The following is a 17,693-nucleotide window of genomic DNA, read 5'->3' as shown; positions in this document are numbered from 1 at the left end:
TTTGCTCACTGATTACGAGATGGTTGCATTAACCCCCCCCCCCCCCCCTTTATAATTACCTCGTTTAACCAAATAAGAGGGGAATCAGTTTCTTCTCTGAGAGCTAACCTAGACCTTAAATGTGCTGCCCTGAAAAATTAATTTTATGTTTGTGAAATGTTACAGTAAATATAAAATAAGTGTTCCATAATTTTTTTTGAAAACATTTGGTATTTTAATGTACATGTATTATTACAAATGATTTACTGTTTTTTAAATAACATATAGAATAGATACTTTATATCAAAAGCACATACGTCCGTTCATTATACCCAGGGATAAGGGATAGGAAACCTGGCAATAAATTAGGTCCCAGCCTGGTTTCGCTAGGGATAATACAACATTTATTATTTCCTAATTAAATGACATCATTGGAGGCAGGCTCCTATTGACTATCGCTCTAAACCAATTTGGGCTTGTTTTGTACCAACCAATAGACAACTGGAGGCAGTCAAAATAAAAAACGGGGCAAAGTGCGCATCATAGAAAAATTTCCTCGTGTTTCAATTCTTGAAACTTAATGGAAAGAACGATCATAAACTTTGTATGTAATATTTTTGTCATTTCAAATTATAGGGTGCTACATATAGGTCATATTATTCTTAAGTGAAGCCTTTGCATTTATTTTCTATAATTGTATTCAATGCCTAGATGGTTCTTTTATATTATATATTTTATTTTATTTTTCAGATTTAATTTTAAATTCTTTTTTCCATCATAAAAGCAAATACAAATATAGGTGAGTTATTTCCTCAAAACATAAACAAATTTCTGCTTCTACAATTAATAATAATAAAACATAAACAAGTGATGTTTGATCACTACAGCTTATTTTCAAATCTGCTTAGAGTTTAACACTCAGATAAGGAACCTATAGAAAACAACAAAAATAGAGGAATTATCTTTTTGGAATGTAAGTAGCTAAGAATTTTATTTGGTAGTTTATAAAGAAACTGTTGTATTTGGTCCATTCAAATTTTAAAAATTTCATGCAGAAATGATAACCCCCCTTAAATATATACAAACACAAAACTAGTTCTATATATAAATAAAAGTGTACTCACATTTTTTTTTATTATTTTCATTAATTTTGCTATAATTTATTACACAATTATTTGAGTATTTCTGTTTTATTTAAACCTAAAATTAAGTTTTTGTGAATCTTGGCATGGAAAAGTTAATTGATAGAATGTTACAGAGATACTTATTCACTTATAATTGATTTATTTATTTTCAACTTTGAATTTTAGTAAGCAATGATAACAAAATATTTTTAAATTCCATTTTACTCATAAATAAAATGCAAACAACACACCCTAAACAATAAGCCGTCTGAAAAATTCAAATTAGTACAGTGAACAATATGAATTTTTTTTGAGCAGATAATAACATAATTGAAATAAAAGCCATTGCCATATTGGTTCTATGAAAAGTTCTATTTTTACTTTAGACTAGCTACCTGAATTTTATTCTATACTTTATCTACACACACACACAGCTATTTCATTAGTTGATAATGAACCAATGCGCCATCCCTTAACTGGTTTTTTAGGCTTAGGCTTGAAATAGGCCTGCAATGATATTTTCCTACGTTTCCCATCCCTTATCCCTTATACCAGAATCTTGTCTTTGCACAGTTACTCATTATCACTCGTATACTTAGTATTGTTTATAATAAGTTTGAATAACAATTTATTGTCAGAAAATATTTGCTACTTTATATTGCTGCGCTACTTATTGGCATATTTGTCCTAAAATATTAAAGAAATCAAAATCTTACTTGGCTAACTGTAGTTCTGAAGCTTCCCACCAGAGGGCAGGGGATGACAGTCTTTCTATAGACTTGTTAGGCAGTAGACATAGCACATCCAAATATTCCTAAATTATAATTATTAAGAGGACAGTCTTTCTTTAGACTTGTTAGGGAGTAGACATAGTACATCCAAATATTCCTAAATAATAATTATTAAGAGGACAGTATTTCTTAATACTTGTTAGGGAGTAGACATAGTACATCCAAATATTCCTAAATTATAATTATTAAGAGGAAAGTCTTTCTTTAGACTTGTTAGGGAGTAGACATAGTACATCCAAATATTCCTAAATAATAATTATTAAGAGGACAGTATTTCTTAATACTTGTTAGGGAGTAGACATAGTACATCCAAATATTCCTAAATAATAATTATTAAGAGGACAGTCTTTCTTTAGACTTGTTAGGGAGTAGACATAGTACATCCAAATATTCCTAAATAATAATTATTAAGAGGACAGTCTTTCTTTAGACTTGTTAGGGAGTAGACATAGTACATCCAAATATTCCTAAATAATAATTATTAAGAGGACAGTATTTCTTAATACTTGTTAGGGAGTAGACATAGTACATCCAAATATTCCTAAATAATAATTATTAAGAGGACAGTCTTTCTTTAGACTTGTTAGGGAGTAGACATTAGGGTGGGTTCATATCGGAATTAGACTAAGCGGGGATATGCAACAGATAAAATTAACCTTAAAAACATTTCTGACCGAAAAAGAATTTTAAAAAATTGAGTTTTAGAACACGACCACTTAAAAATATAATTCATTACTTATTAGTATGCAAAGACGACATTCAAAAAAAAATTTGAATCAGAATCTATGGCTTCATGGTGCTCCCTGGAAAGGCCTTGAGGAGCTGAATCAGGAACTTTTGTCCGTTTCAAAATATTTCGTTCCTAGTCTTAGAAATCACTAAAAAACCAAAAAATTTTAAGGTTTATTGAGAATTGTCCAATTTGTAGAGGTTTTTTAGATTTTCTCAGGCTAGGAACGAGATTTTTTGAAACGGACAAAAGTTCCTGACTCAGCTTCTCAAGGCATTTACATGGAGCACCATGAAGCCATAGTTCTGATTCAATAAATTTTTGACTCCCATTTACAAATAGCTATACAATTGAATGTCTGGTCGTCAGCGGTTTTAAGACTTAGGATAAATTTTAAATCACCCAGAGGTGTATTATATCTATATAAATTGAGTGCAGATCCCCGCTTTGGACTCAGAAAAAAAATGTCCAAAATCGACCCACCCTAGTAGACATAGTACATCCAAATATTCCTAAATAATAATTATTAAGAGGACAGTCTTTCTTTAGACTTGTTAGGGAGTAGACAATGACATAGTACATCCAAATATTCCTAAATAATAATTATTAAGAGGACAGTCTTTCTTTAGACTTGTTAGGGAGTAGACATAGTACATCCAAATATTCCTAAATAATAATTATTAAGAGGACAGTCTTTCTTTAGACTTGTTAGGGAGTAGGCATAGTACATCCAAATATTTCTAAATAATAATTATTAAGAGGACAGTCTTTCTATGGACTTATTAGGGAGTAGACATAGCACATCTAAATATTCCGAAATAATAATTATTAAGAGGACAGTCTTTTTATACTTGTTAGGGAGTAGACATAGTACATCCAAATATTCCTAAATAATAATTATTAAGAGGACAGTCTTTCTATAGACTTGTTAGGGAGTAGACATAGTACATCCAAATATTCCTAAATAATAATTATTATGAGGACAGTCTTTCTATAGACTTGTTAGGGAATAGACATAGTACATCCAAAAATTCCTAAACAATAACTATTAAAAGGACAGTCTTTCCATTACATAAATATCCATCCATTGTTTTATCTCTTATGTTTCCTAATTAAAACTAAAATTTAACCTGAAAAGCCTCATTTTCTTCAGGGAAATTCTGGAATACAGTTTCCATACAGGTTGCAATTATCAGCTTATTTGGCTCTGGCACTTGCGGCCTTAATAAAACAAGGATGACAAAATCCATAAAAAAAAAGCTCTATATATCAGAAAACCAGAGAAACAATCAACGCATTAAATTATCAAAATATTTATAAGTTTCACTACAAGTTATTTAGATATGAGATGCCTTTGACTAATAAGAAAATATTAATTCTATCATTTAAGACTTGGTTATAGAGATGCTTCTTTCATATCATTGTAGCTAATCGTCCTCCGAATCACTGATATTATATACATATATATTAGTTATTTCTTTCATCGTATTATAAACGGCTTTCCGCGGATATAGAATGTACAATTATAAGATTAAAAAAACTAGTTTTAATCTTATGATAGTACATTTCTATATTCGTAGAAAACTGGATATAATACGATGCTAGACATAGTTTTTTCGTATGGATGAGAACCGGTTCCTATCCACCGGATTCGAATAAATACGAGAAAATGTTTTAAAATATACACATAAAAAATCATTTTAAGAATAGACAACTCGATTTTCTGATCATGATTAAAGAGTTTCTACACTTACTAAAATCTGCTACAAAATCATCTTATCAAGTTTAAAACCAAGAGGATAGTTCTAACATGCCTAATCGACGGACCGGGACCAACCTTAAAAAAGAAAATATTTACCTTTCAATGGTCCTTTTAATTGCTTGCAAACAGATGGAAATATTTGTAGAGTCTCCTGAACTTTCTGATAGGGATAGTGATAACTGTAAACATCTAGAAAACAACAAACAATCCATAATATATAGTAAGGTTTTTTTTTGTCTGTAGCTTAAGATCTAGGAAAATATTTGTTTGTTAAAAAATGGAATCAGGATTGGAAAAAACCCAGGCTTCAAAAAAAAATTACCCAACGCATGTGGGTTATTTACAAAAACAACCTGGGTTTCAGAGGTTTCTTAAAAAGATTATTTGGATTTCTTAAAAATATCGTTATTTATTATAAATTTTTGGTGTTAAAACCTTTAAGATGTAATTTCAAGGCTTCAAAATTCAATACTTAGTTGTTGTTTTATACCAACCCATGGAAAGGAATATGTAGCTATATACCTATGATGACCAAAATTTGTATATTTTTAACTGCTTTTAAACAATACACATGGCGCTAGTGTAAACAGAAATTATCCACACAAAATCACACAGGTTAATTTCAGGATAAAATTAAAAGCAGATAATATTGTTTTAAAGTAAAAGAGTAACAAGTGTTTAAAAATTAAGTTGGGCCACACAGTTAATATTTGGAATGAGTTTGTGTAAGTACTGGCTCTTCTAAAAATGTTTCATGTTAACCAAAATTTATTTTCTTTCTATCTAATTTCATATATCTAAATAGACACACACAAATTCAACTTCTATGTTAATTACAAATATCATAACCTACCTATTTGTAAACGCTTGGACCGCTGGAGGAGGCGCACTACAGCTTATATACTCCAAACTTAAACAAAAATTATTATTAACAAATCTTTATTTTAAATACAGGGTGCATCATTAGTCATTTTAAAACTATTAAAACTTATGTAAGACGTAAACTTAGAACAACCATATGTCAATTATACAAATACAAGGATGGCAACATAAATAAAAGGTAAGCTCTAAAATCAGAGGGAAGATAACCGAACAATAGCTCTTGTAAAGTGTCACTGTCAGAACATTAATTTGTAAGTCTTAACAAAATTGTGCATAAATTTGTTGCATCATTGCTTTAAAAAAAGCTTATTAGTGCAAGTAAAATGGCATTGATAAAAATGTTCAACAGCATGCTGTAACTGATATCAACATGAAAAATAGTATTTTAAATTCTTACAACTGAATAATATGACTGAATGCCTATACCTGCGGATACACTCCATACTGGTGGTTATATCTGGCTCTCCAGAAATCTGTCTTTCCAACAGAATTTTAGCAGACCTGAAAATAATGTCGATTATTGACTATCTCTGAAATTATAAGGTAAAATATAATATTTTCTCTGGGCATGTTTTAGCCCATGAATTAGGTGGAGAGGATGGCAAGTATATCCTTCTCATGGTGAAATAAAGTATACAGTCAAACAAAAAAACAGCTGTAGTCTTAACAAATATTCACCTTGAAGTGGCAGATTGGACACAAATTATCCGAATAAACGGCGGCCGCAGCTCTGATCTTCCCAGATAATTTTCAAGCGCCAGCCAGTCCAGCGGCGGCAGATGGCGCCCAAAATCCTATCAGCAGAATATAAGGGATAAGTATAAAAATACAACAGACGAAAATAAAATTGATGTACAATACATCCTCTATAAAAATTAAATTTGCTTGCTAATATGGACCTCATTTATTAGTAAGTTTGTTCATCCAGTAATTTAAAGGGGAGGGGATAGGGCAAAGGGGCTGGATGGAAGGTTTTAGCTAGCTGCGATCATTACTTTATCCGAGTACATAAAAATCTGGTGCAACATCAATGTAATAAAATATTAATTGATTTCCCCTCCCTCCATGATTTTTACACATTTTAATCCCTACAATTTTTAATTACCCATCTATGATATATATTTAATTATTTATTTATCACTTTAATCCTGCCTTGCCCAGCAGGGAGAGCACTAGCTTCACTTTGGTCACAGTTTCTTCAGACTCGGCTGACAGCGGCAGCTCCTGCGGAGGAGAGATTCATTATTGGATTAGGTATTGATAGGTTCATGGTTAATACACAGATAACATAGCATCGGTGCTCAATTAAAATCTTTTATAATTTCAAGAAATTTTGCTATTATTTAACTAGTTAAACATTACATTTACTGAATATATTTCATTTTATTTATGGCAATCTTTGTGACAATAAGGTACAATTTAGAAAGCGTAACAACTCTATATTATTACAAAAAAAGCAGTGGGTTCAATTTATTTTTTTTTAACAATTTTAAATGACATTATCTACCTATGTATTGTTGAATATTGAATGCGTTTTAACTTTGTCTGAGCGTTTGTCTGTCTGATTTGTTGATCAGTGTTTTTTTGTTGCTATTGAATAGTTAAAAGGTAATGAATGATTCCTTTTTATCAATGAGATAAGTGACTACTGCTCTGAGAAGGCTGTGGTCAGGCAGGTGGCTCCAGCTTACAGGTTCACTTTCTGGACAACAAAATTATCATATTTACTCAGGGAGGGAGGGAACATTGGGCGCCAAAGGTTTATACTAATGTTTTCTTATTCGTTGGCTCAACAACTTCGAGGACTTTAAATGAATTTTATTGCTTGGTTCATTAGGTTGAGTGTACAAACGTTTCAACCACCAAATATAATCTACAGAAGGGGTAATTTTGTGTATGATTATTGGTGATGTACTACTATTTACCGGCCATTGTCTTTTCCCTTTCGAGCCCTGCTAAAACTAAGATAATTTGCCTGTTCTCATAGTAGTAGCTGGGTGGTAAACAGAATTTGGTAGGTCTCGAACCTCTGCCTTTAGTAGACTTTCCAACAATTCAAGTTTTGCATCTACAAGACTTTCAACCTAAAAATTCGTTGATCATTAGGTATTTTTTTCCTTAAAAAAAAGATAATATGTCTGAATAAAAAAAAACTTTTGATTTAAAAATGCACGATAATCTAAAGGTATTTTATTTAATGCAAAAAATATTTTGTTTGTGACTAGTCTACCAGTCAAAAATCATCATTTAGAAATAATAATGTATTGTTTTTTCTTCTTCTGTATTTTAGTCCGTATTAAGCTGTTATTTTTATCAGAATAGCAATTATGATGTTAAAATGGTTTATATTAAACTTAAAAATCTCCCATTTAGCCATGAAAGAAACATTTTTTAACTAACCTGTTTTTCATTCTTAGGCATCCTTGTGATCAAATAAACCCAACACTGACCCGGCACGTACGGTAAAACGTCCTCAGGTTTTCGGGCCGCGTCCTGCGGCGTAGCGCAGTAGGCCGCGGGCAACTTTAAGCCATCTCTTGTGTAGGAGGGGAGCATGATCAGTTTGGTGGCCTCTAGAGGATAATTGGATAGGGCGTTGAAAACTGCACATTTTATTTTGTCTGACTGATTACCAACAGTTTTCCACAGCCAGCCTACACACTCCTCAGCAAACCTGAATTAAAAATGTATCAAAATTATATCTAGCTAAGAAGATTTTTGCATATTATTTCGAAGATTTTTTCTATTACATTTTTTAATATCAACCATAAAAATCTATTATTGATATGCTTAACTTTTTAATTAACAGAAAACAACTTACCCACAAAAATTTTTTATTTACTTTTTTAAAGACTAGAATTGAAAGTTGAAGGTCGACTTCCGCCAACACCTCAATTGCCCCTAGAAGCCTCTAGAAGAGTAGACGTTAGTTTGAAGAATCATACCTGGTATACTCTGGTCCAGACATCCTGAAAGTTGGCACCAGTCCCAGGATCCTGCAGTACTCCACCACAACCTTGTCCCGGGGGTCCTTCACACACTTGGGCGCTATCACCTTCACAGTGGTCCTAAATAACAAATAATGTCTATAAGAAGCGCAGCAAAAACAAACCAACAACTTTCTTTCCGAACAACAACAATTACACACAAAAATATTTGTTAGTCCGAGAAGGAAAATAAGAAAAATAAAATATTTCTGGCGTTTTCTGACTGATGGGCGTACGGACATGTACTTATTATTGAGTAGCTGCGCTAATAACAAGGATAGTAATGAACACAGCTTTATTTACAGTTATCCTTGAAAAAAGAGGGACAGTACATTAGCAAATCAATTTACCTTGGAATTAAATACTTTTCGGGTTAAACGCTGGGTAAAATAGAGATTCTCAACTACAATTTTTTGCCAGAATTCTGGTCCCTTGTCACTGGAAAAAAGTTTTGTTTACCTGATATTTTGTTTTAAAAAATTGGATGCCTAAATTCACCTGATATCAATGACAGATTCTTTGCAGAGTACAAAGATGCTCTGGAGTGCCAGCTGAGCGGCCAGTGTCACTGCAGGACTGGTGCACTGGTTCAGAATACCTGGAATTGGAAATTTTTCATGGTGGTATTCCTAGATTATACATTTAAGAATCATGAACAGTAAGAACTTCCAGAGAAATTTTGGTTCAGATATGCATCAAAATCAATCCTTAAGGTGTATCCTGTTCATATAATCAAAAAGAATAATTGATAAAAATAGGCTATTTTTGACCTATTGATTAGCTTTAAAATTTTTATTTAAACTTAGTAGGTACCTATTGTCTTCAATAGTTCATCTAATCTATAAGTTTTTTTCAATATGGCTTAGAAACCGATAAATATCCACTGAATAGTTATTTCTCGCATCGTATTATAAACGGCTTTCCGCGGATATAGAATGTACAATTATGAGATTAAAACTAGTTTTTTTTAGCCCCGAGGTGACGAAGTCACCGGCTAAAAAAACTAATTTTAATCTTATGATTGTACATTTCTATATTCGTAGAAAGCTGGATATAATACGATGCTAGACATAGTTTTTTCGTATGGATGAGAACTAGGGTTGGGCCGGATATCCGGTGTGGCCGGATATCCGGCCGGATACCGGATATTAAAACTATCCGGCCGGATATCCGGCTCTATAATTTTTTATACTTTACACCAAAAATCTCTGCTTTTTAAAATCTTAAATGGCTATAATTTTCTTATTATTGAAGCTAGAAGAACATTTTTTTCTGAATAAGTTTAACTTCATGTAAATTTATATAAGATTTCTGAAGAAATTTTTTTTACTACTTTGATATCTGGTAATTTGGCCGGTTATCCGGTAATTTGGCCGGATAACCGGATATTTGCCGGATATCCGGCGTTTGAAATCAGCCGGATATCCGGTATCCGGCCAAAAAAGTATCCGGCCCAACCCTAATGAGAACCGGTTCCTATCCACCGGATTCGAATAAATACGAGAAAATGATTTATCGCATCTTATTGCAGACACTAATTTTCCACGAATATTAAAATGAAACCATGGCTAGCACAACTGGTTTTAATATCATTATTTAAACTATCCGGCCGGATATCCGGCTCTATAATTTTTTATACTTTACACCAAAAATCTCTGCTTTTTAAAATCTTAAATGGCTATAATTTTCTTATTATTGAAGCTAGAAGAACATTTTTTTCTGAATAAGTTTAACTTTATGTAAATTTATATAAGATTTCTGAAGAAATTTTTTTTTTACTACTTTGATATCTGGTAATTTGGCCGGTTATCCGGTAATTTGGCCGGATAACCGGATATTTGCCGGATATCCGGCGTTGGACGGATATCCGGCCGGTTACCGGATATCCGGCGTTTGAAATCAGCCGGATATCCGGTATCCGGCCAAAAAAGTATCCGGCCCAACCCTAATGAGAACCGGTTCCTATCCACCGGATTCGAATAAATACGAGAAAATGATTTATCGCATCTTATTGCAGACACGAATTTTCCACGAATATTAAAATGAAACCATGGCTAGCACAACTGGTTTTAATATCATATTTTTTTTATTTTAAAATACGATGCCATAAATAACTATTATCATGTAGAAAAAAAGTCAACCTGAAAGTAGTGGTAAAAGATCAGATCCATGCTGTGAAGCCGAACCTTTTGTATCAACTATCTCTTTCATAACCATAGCTCGAGATATTTGTACCTACAGTTAATATGGTTATAGTTACAAATGATGATACACAAAATCATCCCTTCTAAATATTACAATTAGTTGTTGAAACGTTCAGACACATAAATAAATGAACCAACCAATCAAAATTCAATAAAGTCCCCGTAGTTCTTAAGCAAACTTATATGAAAACAATATTTTAAAACTTTGGGGACTAAATTAATAAACAGCCCAATGGGAATAAGTTAGTTTTTCATTTCATTTTCTTCAATTTACTAATGCTTATTTATTACCTCCTAATCACGGAACTTTCTCCTTACCTCTGTAAAAACAGTTTGGTCTGGAATTTCTTCTAATGCCTTGTGTAGGAATTGGAAACATCTAAATAAAAACACAAAATAAAATATATCCTAATATAAAAGTTATAGGAAATGTGTCTGTCTATCAAGGTGCAGAGAAGAATCTCTGTAAACACTAATAAACACAGATAAGTTTCTCCTTCATATTGTAACTTCACATAGGCCGTGGAAAGGTTTTTAACTATTTTTGGGATGGTACAACTACCCTCGAAAGAGAAATAATCTATAGATGACACTCCCTCCCCCAACTCAAAGGGGCGTAGTCGCTAATAAATAATATTGTAACTATGAATTTTTAACTATTTGCGAAGTTTCTTGAAAACTGTGGTTAAGTTTATGGGACAATACATTTAATTTGAGATGATTGAACCATCCCCCATAAAATACAATTTAAAAATCTAGAAAAATTACCTAGGTTCTTGGCGCCACAAGTTCAGCAACAGCCGCAGACGCAACGGGGTGAGATGTGGCTTGACCGCCAGCGAGCCAACCAGCCGCAGGATGAGGGCCACACAGTTCTTGTCTGCAGCCATGTCCGGCAAAGCCTTCAGCAGCGCCAAATATGGTCCTGAGATAAATTTATTTTCATAAATAAAGCTTTCAAAAATAATAAATATCCTACTGCATGAAATAACATAGTTTCTAATTTTGGAAGCTTCCAAAATATCCTAGGATGGTTTTATGCTGATCTATTTTCAAATTACAGACTTGGTAAATAGTTTTAAAATACCCTTCTCCCTATTCAAAGACAGAACCCTGTCTAATTAAGCTAAAAGAAATATCACTTTGATCCAACTTTTTAACCATTTAAAATAATCTTCCTTGAGTCAAAATAAATTGTTTTTCTGTATATTGGTGCAATATTTTGCTGTAATAGATATTTATCAATCACTTAATGTTTCACCTGGTTCAGAAGTTTTGGTGTTTGTTTTATCTGCTGTGGCTAACTTGTGCAAAATTAGCGTCAAGATCATAGAGCTGTGACTTGAGTTTTCCTAAAAATAATTTTAAATATTTTTTTACATTTTTAAGTTGTTTATATTCATATTCAATTGGAAAATATAATTTGCCACAAGCATTAAAATTTTTTATGTCACAATTAACTAGGTAGGTATTCTTCTAAAAATCTTATTAAAAAAATAGTGCTTTCGCACAAACCTAGTTTTATACCACTGAAACCGCAGACCCTAAATTTATTACTTCATTTTCAAGAAAAAATCACAGGGGAACCGCGAAACAATTTTACCTTTGTTATTTTCTGTAGAATATTCAACGCAGCTCTAGTCTCCCTAGTTGTATCAGCAAACAGAAATATAGAAGCCACTACACCCAAATAATTAGACAAACTAGCATGTTCTACTGCCCCACTCTGCTTGGCAGCACCAGGTGTCCCACCCAACTTTTCCAACCACTGGCATCTAGCCTCGGCCGAGTGGCCGATTTCGGCCAGCAGCTGTACGTTGTGGATGGCTGAGGTTATGTTAGGCTCGAATTTCTTTGGTAGGCAGGTTGAAACTTTAGCCGCATTTTCGGTCCAGTCGCTCTTCAAACAGAACCTGAATTTTAAATTGTACAGGTTTATTTCTTAAAAAAGTATTTAAAGAAATATCAAAGTCTCTACTACAAGTACTCAGTCACATTAGCTCAGTGTGCTTTTTTAAATTGCGAGAGTCAGATGTACGAACAATAACATTCAAACTCTAATTACAGAGTTGCAGCTCCTCTCAAAACCGGATAAAATTACATAAATGTTTCTATGTATAAAATTGAGGGTCCATTATGAATATTTCTAGCCTAAGTAACTTGATATCGTATTCCATTTTACTATGTAGGACGTGAATATAATCATCAGAGAACTTTACGGATAAGACAATGGGCGATAAATGGTGTAAATAAAATTACTGGTTAATAAGTTATCAGGATTTTTAAAACTTTGGGTACTAGTTATGTACTAAGTTTTATGAAGGAATCAAAAAATTGCATTTTACCTACCTTACAATTTCAGCCATTTTGATTGAGGCAGAGGAAAGACTTGAGTCAAATGATAAACTTTGGAGCAGTGATGACATCATAATTCCTAGAAAAAATGATGACAACATCCATTAAAGTTAAGCTCACCAAATCCGATGGTAAGACAAAAGAACATTAACAAGTATAAAATAATGAGATGTCTCATATGAAAACACATAAATTTTAAGACTTAATTATACAGATTCTTTTGCTTTTCTCTTTTAAAATAATTGTAAGCTTGTTAATGGCATATTTTTCTTTATTTCAAGTAATTTTTTCTTAAACTGTAAAAATGATTTGTATAAAAGTACCTGCAATATATTTAGAAACTGGCTGATTCATCAATATTTCCTTGCAGTAAGTTAATAGCTCATCCTTAAATAAAAAATATAAATATTTTATAGCAGTTCTAAATTGACTTGCTAAGAATTTTTATTAATGCTGGGCATTATCTAGCTTAGAAACGATTAAAAGTGTCAATTTTTTAATGTTCGACGAAGGATTAAAGTTGTTACTATTCTCAACCTTAAGATTTGAAAAAAAACATAAAATTCATAAAAGCCACTTTGTCTCTAATAATTGCACCTTTTTATGTACCCAGGCAATATCTAGCCTTAAAAGGCAACACATCAAATGTGAAATGACACAGTTTTTAGCATCTTTAGTTTGCCACGTTCTTAGACCATGCAACAATAAAACGAACCTGGGATCCTAGCGGACAGATTTCCAGGGCTTGATTGAGAATCAGCAGATGAACATCCCAATCTGATATGAGGTGTTGACATTTCTTCAACAAGGACAAAGAGGGAGCATAATCGTGGCCAAATGTCACTTGATATTTCAGTAAGCTTGTTATTAGCATTGTTTTCTCCTAAATAAAATGACATAAATTAAACAATATCCAGAAGTAGTAAAGAACAAAAAAAAGAATGAACAAACCGACAAATTGAGTTTAAAGCAGATGTTAATTTGTCATATAAAAGAAAAACAAAGAGAGATAATCCTACAAAAAAAATTAGGAAATCTTCATATAATGTGTATTGATATCTTTTGGGAATCTTGACAAAGCTGTCTATCTTAAATAGCAGCAGAGAAAGTCACATTTCCCCCCATAGCTCTGGCGGATAACGAAGTGAATTATAGAGTAGCTTAGCTACTTGAAAGAACAATCTTGCAAATCAGTTGCGTTCTTTTTAGTGACGACCGGAATTCCTTTTTTATAGTAGCTGTGTTATCAAATGAATTTAAAATTGTACCTTAAGTAAGTTAACAAGTTGATTGTCCATGCAAAACTGTATAAAACTTGTTGCATACTGATAGGATTCCCTGATTTTTTTCAACCACGTCAGTAAAATTATGAACATGAAAATTTTGCATTCACCAAAGGCATGATATCAAATACGTTTGGAAGGTGGCTTAAAAAAGGAGGTAAGGGGAAGGATTTTATCTTTAATAAATCAATTTGCGATTCTAAAGGCTTTTGACAAGACGAGCTATCTGTTAATAAAATACAGGGATCTTAATAATGGATATGACAATGGACGATAAAATAATGTACATCCACAATGATGATAAACATAATTACATCAACCAATAAAAATGTCCCCTCCGTCAACGATTAAATAAGATTAAAGATATGATTAGTGATGAGGTTTATGTTATTAGTGAAAATGCTACTTCAAATTTTATTTTGTAATATTCTGAAAGCTTCTCTGGACGAGATTGAAAACCTGAATGAATCTTGTTGTGAATATGGCAACCAATTCACAAGGTTTTCAGTTAACTTCAAATAATCTTCATTCACTTTACTTCTCTAAATTAAAATTATGAGATTAGGAAAGTAGAAAATATGACAGAAGAAATCAACTAGTGATGCTATATTTCCAACATTTTTTAGCTTGAGAATTATTGTTGTCGTTTGTGGCCCTGATTCTCTGAAGTTAGGATTTATATGAACACGGAGACTGGAATTTTTATTCATCGCATCGTATTATAGACAGCTTATCGCAGATATTAAAATGAAAACTAGTTTTTTAGCCATGAGGTTCTGAAGGCCAGGTCTAACAAAACTGGTAGATATTCATTTTATGATTAGTATGTAAAATGATTCTATTAATCGGATTCGAAACCACACAGGGCAAGTTTTACCTGAAGTAAATCCTGGAAAAGTATGGACCTCAGGGCTCCAAAATGAATATGATAGTTAGGATCACAGAACAGGTAAAGATAGACAGGCTTCAGAAGGGTGATGGCATGTCCCCTCACTTCAGTACTTTCATGATCCAGTAAATAGAAGAACTAAAAATAAGAAATACATAGGTATATATCACATTTCCAAATAAAGACATCTAACATATTCGTAGCGCAACTACTCTATAAGAAAAGCATTACATATACATATAATAAAAATGTCATTGTATTGTATTGTATTGAATAATAAATTGTCATATAAAGTGATTTATTGACATTTCAAATCATAAGCCAAATTACTCTGTTAAAGCTTCTAATCTACCTAGTTATAAAATTATAAATACCTGATCCAAAACTAAATCCCAAGCTTTGGGTGTTGATCTTAGAACAGATATGAAGGGATGCTGATTTGAGTTTATAGCATGCAGGGATTTGTAGCTTCCGGTTGCTATCACAGTGCCCTTCACCTAAATATATATTATTTTTAATAAAATTAACAGTAACTTGATTTATGATAATTGTCTTAGCTTATTAATTGATTTTTAAAAAATGCTTTTCTGGTATAGTTACGACGTCTTAGAAATTTTTAAATAAAACCTTGGAGCATTTTTGTAAAAAAAAAAGCAGCAAAATATTTTTAACATACTTACCACTAAAGCCAATATTTGACTGATAGCAGGAATTATTCCATTGTAATTGTATCCTAAACTAAACAATGAAATAGGTTAAAAGGAATAATACTTATTTTAATTCAAAGTTTTTTCGCCCCTAGCCTATAGGGGTTTCACCCAAATAGCCTAAAATAGTAAAAACCCTGCCCTGAAAATGAAGGAACAATCGGTCCATATGTTTTTAAGCTTTAGCGGACATGCACTAAAACAGAAACAAACATCGAATTAATTTAGTATACGTGCAGGATTTTCTTTTATAATAAGGTAAAAGTTTGCTTAAATATATTTTTTTGTATTATTGTAAATTATGTATTTCATACCTCTTGTGAAAGTATCATTTTCTTATAAGTAGTTATGAAAGTTGGAACAGGAGAATAGCACTAATCCTTCTTACGTAAACAATTAAGTACAATATCCAAGTCAACGGGAAGGGTATGCAAACAATAATGGGACCTATGTATCTATAAGAAACACCAACCTTAGCTTTGCCAACAATTGTGTTAGTGCAGGCAAAGGCTGTACAAGCCCTCGTTCAACTAAACCCACCAGCAAATATCCACAAGTCTTTGCACAGGAAACCTAAACAAGAAACGCATTAGTCAAGAACTTTTAAGGGATTAAGACTATAGACGATATATTGATGTACATGCCCAATGTTAATAAACAAAACTACCTTTTCTATAGATTTAAATTAATGTTTGGACTTAAATAGAATAACCAATCAAGAGGGCGGGAAGTTTTGACACTTTTGCGTAAACAGTGAGTGTAGGCTTTATCTTTGGACTGAGAGAAAAGGGTATAAAAGAAAAAATCATTTTTATATGATTAATTTTCCCAAGTTTTGAGATTTTTTGGATAGACCTCCAGGTTCAGGAGCTGCAGGCCTCCAGGTGTTCTCTGGAACGGTAAACATAAAAATTAATTTATTTTTAAAGAGATAGAGCTAGGTCACCTTATTAAACAAAATATTATCGGTCTAGAGCAACTGGAGGCCTGCAGCTTCTGAACTTGAAGGCCTGCATCTCCTAAACCTGGAGGCCTATCCAAAAAATCTTAAAACTTCGTGAAATTCATCATATAAGAATGATTTTATCCCTAATAACCTATCCTCCCAGTCCAAAGATAAAGCCTATACTCACTTTTTACGTAAATGTGTCAAAACTCCCCCCCCCCCCCACTCCCTTAACTAACCAATGTTTTTTAACCAAATAATTTGATAAGTATTTACAAATTTTAGGATATCAGTGCAATTCAGTTCACAGTCTATTGTCCCCTCAACCCCTAAGAATTAACTCTAAGTGAAAAAAAATTGAATCTCTTGAATCATAATTATTAATCTTGCATAATTAGAATGTACAGCTTGGTAACACATACGCCGTGCAATGGAATAATTGATTATCGATCTGGTAGATGAGTTTTCATAAAAACAGACAATGGACTGAAAAAAATCAACACCTGTTTTGAACCAATCAACTCCCAGAGAAGTAGTAGACCTTCGTTCTCTGTGTTCTCCTCTTTTGATCTAAATAAGAAAAAATATCAATAAGCTTTGTTTATCTGATGAGATCTCGTCAGCAGACTTAACAGATTGAATTCACCATTTTTTAAAAAAGCTTCATGTAGCTTTAGGCTGTTTTATTTCTAAATTGAATGTATAAGTACGTTGTAATATTTTTTTTCTTCCAACTTTTCCGTCCGACAGAAATAATCTCATTTGGCATTTAAGTTTCTTTTTAGAAATTAATATATATTAATTGTCTTGAATTCCTACGCAGCCTTAGAAACTAAGGTCATCATATATATATAGGTTTTTCTAGCTAATTTTTAAACATGAAAATAAATTTTCCATGAAACTTACTTTTGAATGATTTGGTTGATAAGTTTATCTGCAGCTTGTAGGGATTCTCCCGGTTTTCCCCTTTCTAGGCAACTTTTAATTTCATTCATTTTTATCTTGAAAAATATTGTCATAGGTTTTCTATAAGTTGTTAAAACAGATATATATC

The 17,693-nt window shown here is 32.3% G+C and overlaps 1 protein-coding gene across 2 annotated transcripts in view; it reads right to left on the bottom strand.

Annotated features, from left to right (window-relative positions):
- The window catches only part of LOC145321887 (focadhesin), a 21,547-nt gene extending 3,854 nt beyond the window's left edge, over positions 1 to 17,693 (bottom strand). The window contains exons 1-30 of one of the 2 annotated variants that reach the window (XM_080163532.1): positions 17,546 to 17,693; positions 17,143 to 17,209; positions 16,166 to 16,266; positions 15,667 to 15,724; positions 15,361 to 15,483; positions 14,975 to 15,124; positions 14,557 to 14,639; positions 14,083 to 14,152; positions 13,530 to 13,697; positions 13,138 to 13,201; positions 12,809 to 12,893; positions 12,063 to 12,372; positions 11,721 to 11,811; positions 11,228 to 11,384; positions 10,778 to 10,838; positions 10,397 to 10,490; positions 8,754 to 8,853; positions 8,214 to 8,336; positions 7,669 to 7,942; positions 7,244 to 7,352; positions 6,893 to 6,970; positions 6,421 to 6,494; positions 5,947 to 6,062; positions 5,695 to 5,769; positions 5,240 to 5,296; positions 4,483 to 4,575; positions 3,755 to 3,845; positions 3,528 to 3,584; positions 1,820 to 1,860; positions 60 to 129 (exon numbers count right to left, since the gene is read on the bottom strand). In XM_080163532.1, coding sequence (XP_080019658.1) covers positions 60 to 129; positions 1,820 to 1,860; positions 3,528 to 3,584; positions 3,755 to 3,845; positions 4,483 to 4,575; positions 5,240 to 5,296; positions 5,695 to 5,769; positions 5,947 to 6,062; positions 6,421 to 6,494; positions 6,893 to 6,970; positions 7,244 to 7,352; positions 7,669 to 7,942; positions 8,214 to 8,336; positions 8,754 to 8,853; positions 10,397 to 10,490; positions 10,778 to 10,838; positions 11,228 to 11,384; positions 11,721 to 11,811; positions 12,063 to 12,372; positions 12,809 to 12,893; positions 13,138 to 13,201; positions 13,530 to 13,697; positions 14,083 to 14,152; positions 14,557 to 14,639; positions 14,975 to 15,124; positions 15,361 to 15,483; positions 15,667 to 15,724; positions 16,166 to 16,266; positions 17,143 to 17,209; positions 17,546 to 17,658 — 3,153 coding nt within the window. In that variant the 5' untranslated portion in view covers positions 17,659 to 17,693. Of the gene's footprint in view, positions 1 to 59; positions 130 to 1,819; positions 1,918 to 3,527; positions 3,585 to 3,754; positions 3,846 to 4,482; positions 4,576 to 5,239; positions 5,297 to 5,694; positions 5,770 to 5,946; positions 6,063 to 6,420; positions 6,495 to 6,892; positions 6,971 to 7,243; positions 7,353 to 7,668; positions 7,943 to 8,213; positions 8,337 to 8,753; positions 8,854 to 10,396; positions 10,491 to 10,777; positions 10,839 to 11,227; positions 11,385 to 11,720; positions 11,812 to 12,062; positions 12,373 to 12,808; positions 12,894 to 13,137; positions 13,202 to 13,529; positions 13,698 to 14,082; positions 14,153 to 14,556; positions 14,640 to 14,974; positions 15,125 to 15,360; positions 15,484 to 15,666; positions 15,725 to 16,165; positions 16,267 to 17,142; positions 17,210 to 17,545 lie in introns of both variants that reach the window. The other variant, XM_080163531.1, reaches the window with a different exon arrangement.

The sequence above is a fragment of the Acartia tonsa genome, chromosome 6, assembly GCF_053477335.1.
Source record: "Acartia tonsa isolate MP-2025a chromosome 6, ASM5347733v1, whole genome shotgun sequence".
NCBI classification, from domain to species: Eukaryota; Metazoa; Arthropoda; class Copepoda; order Calanoida; family Acartiidae; genus Acartia; species Acartia tonsa.
The sequence above is the reverse complement of the archived record's forward strand: the minus strand, read 5'-3'. Positions and strand labels throughout refer to the sequence as shown.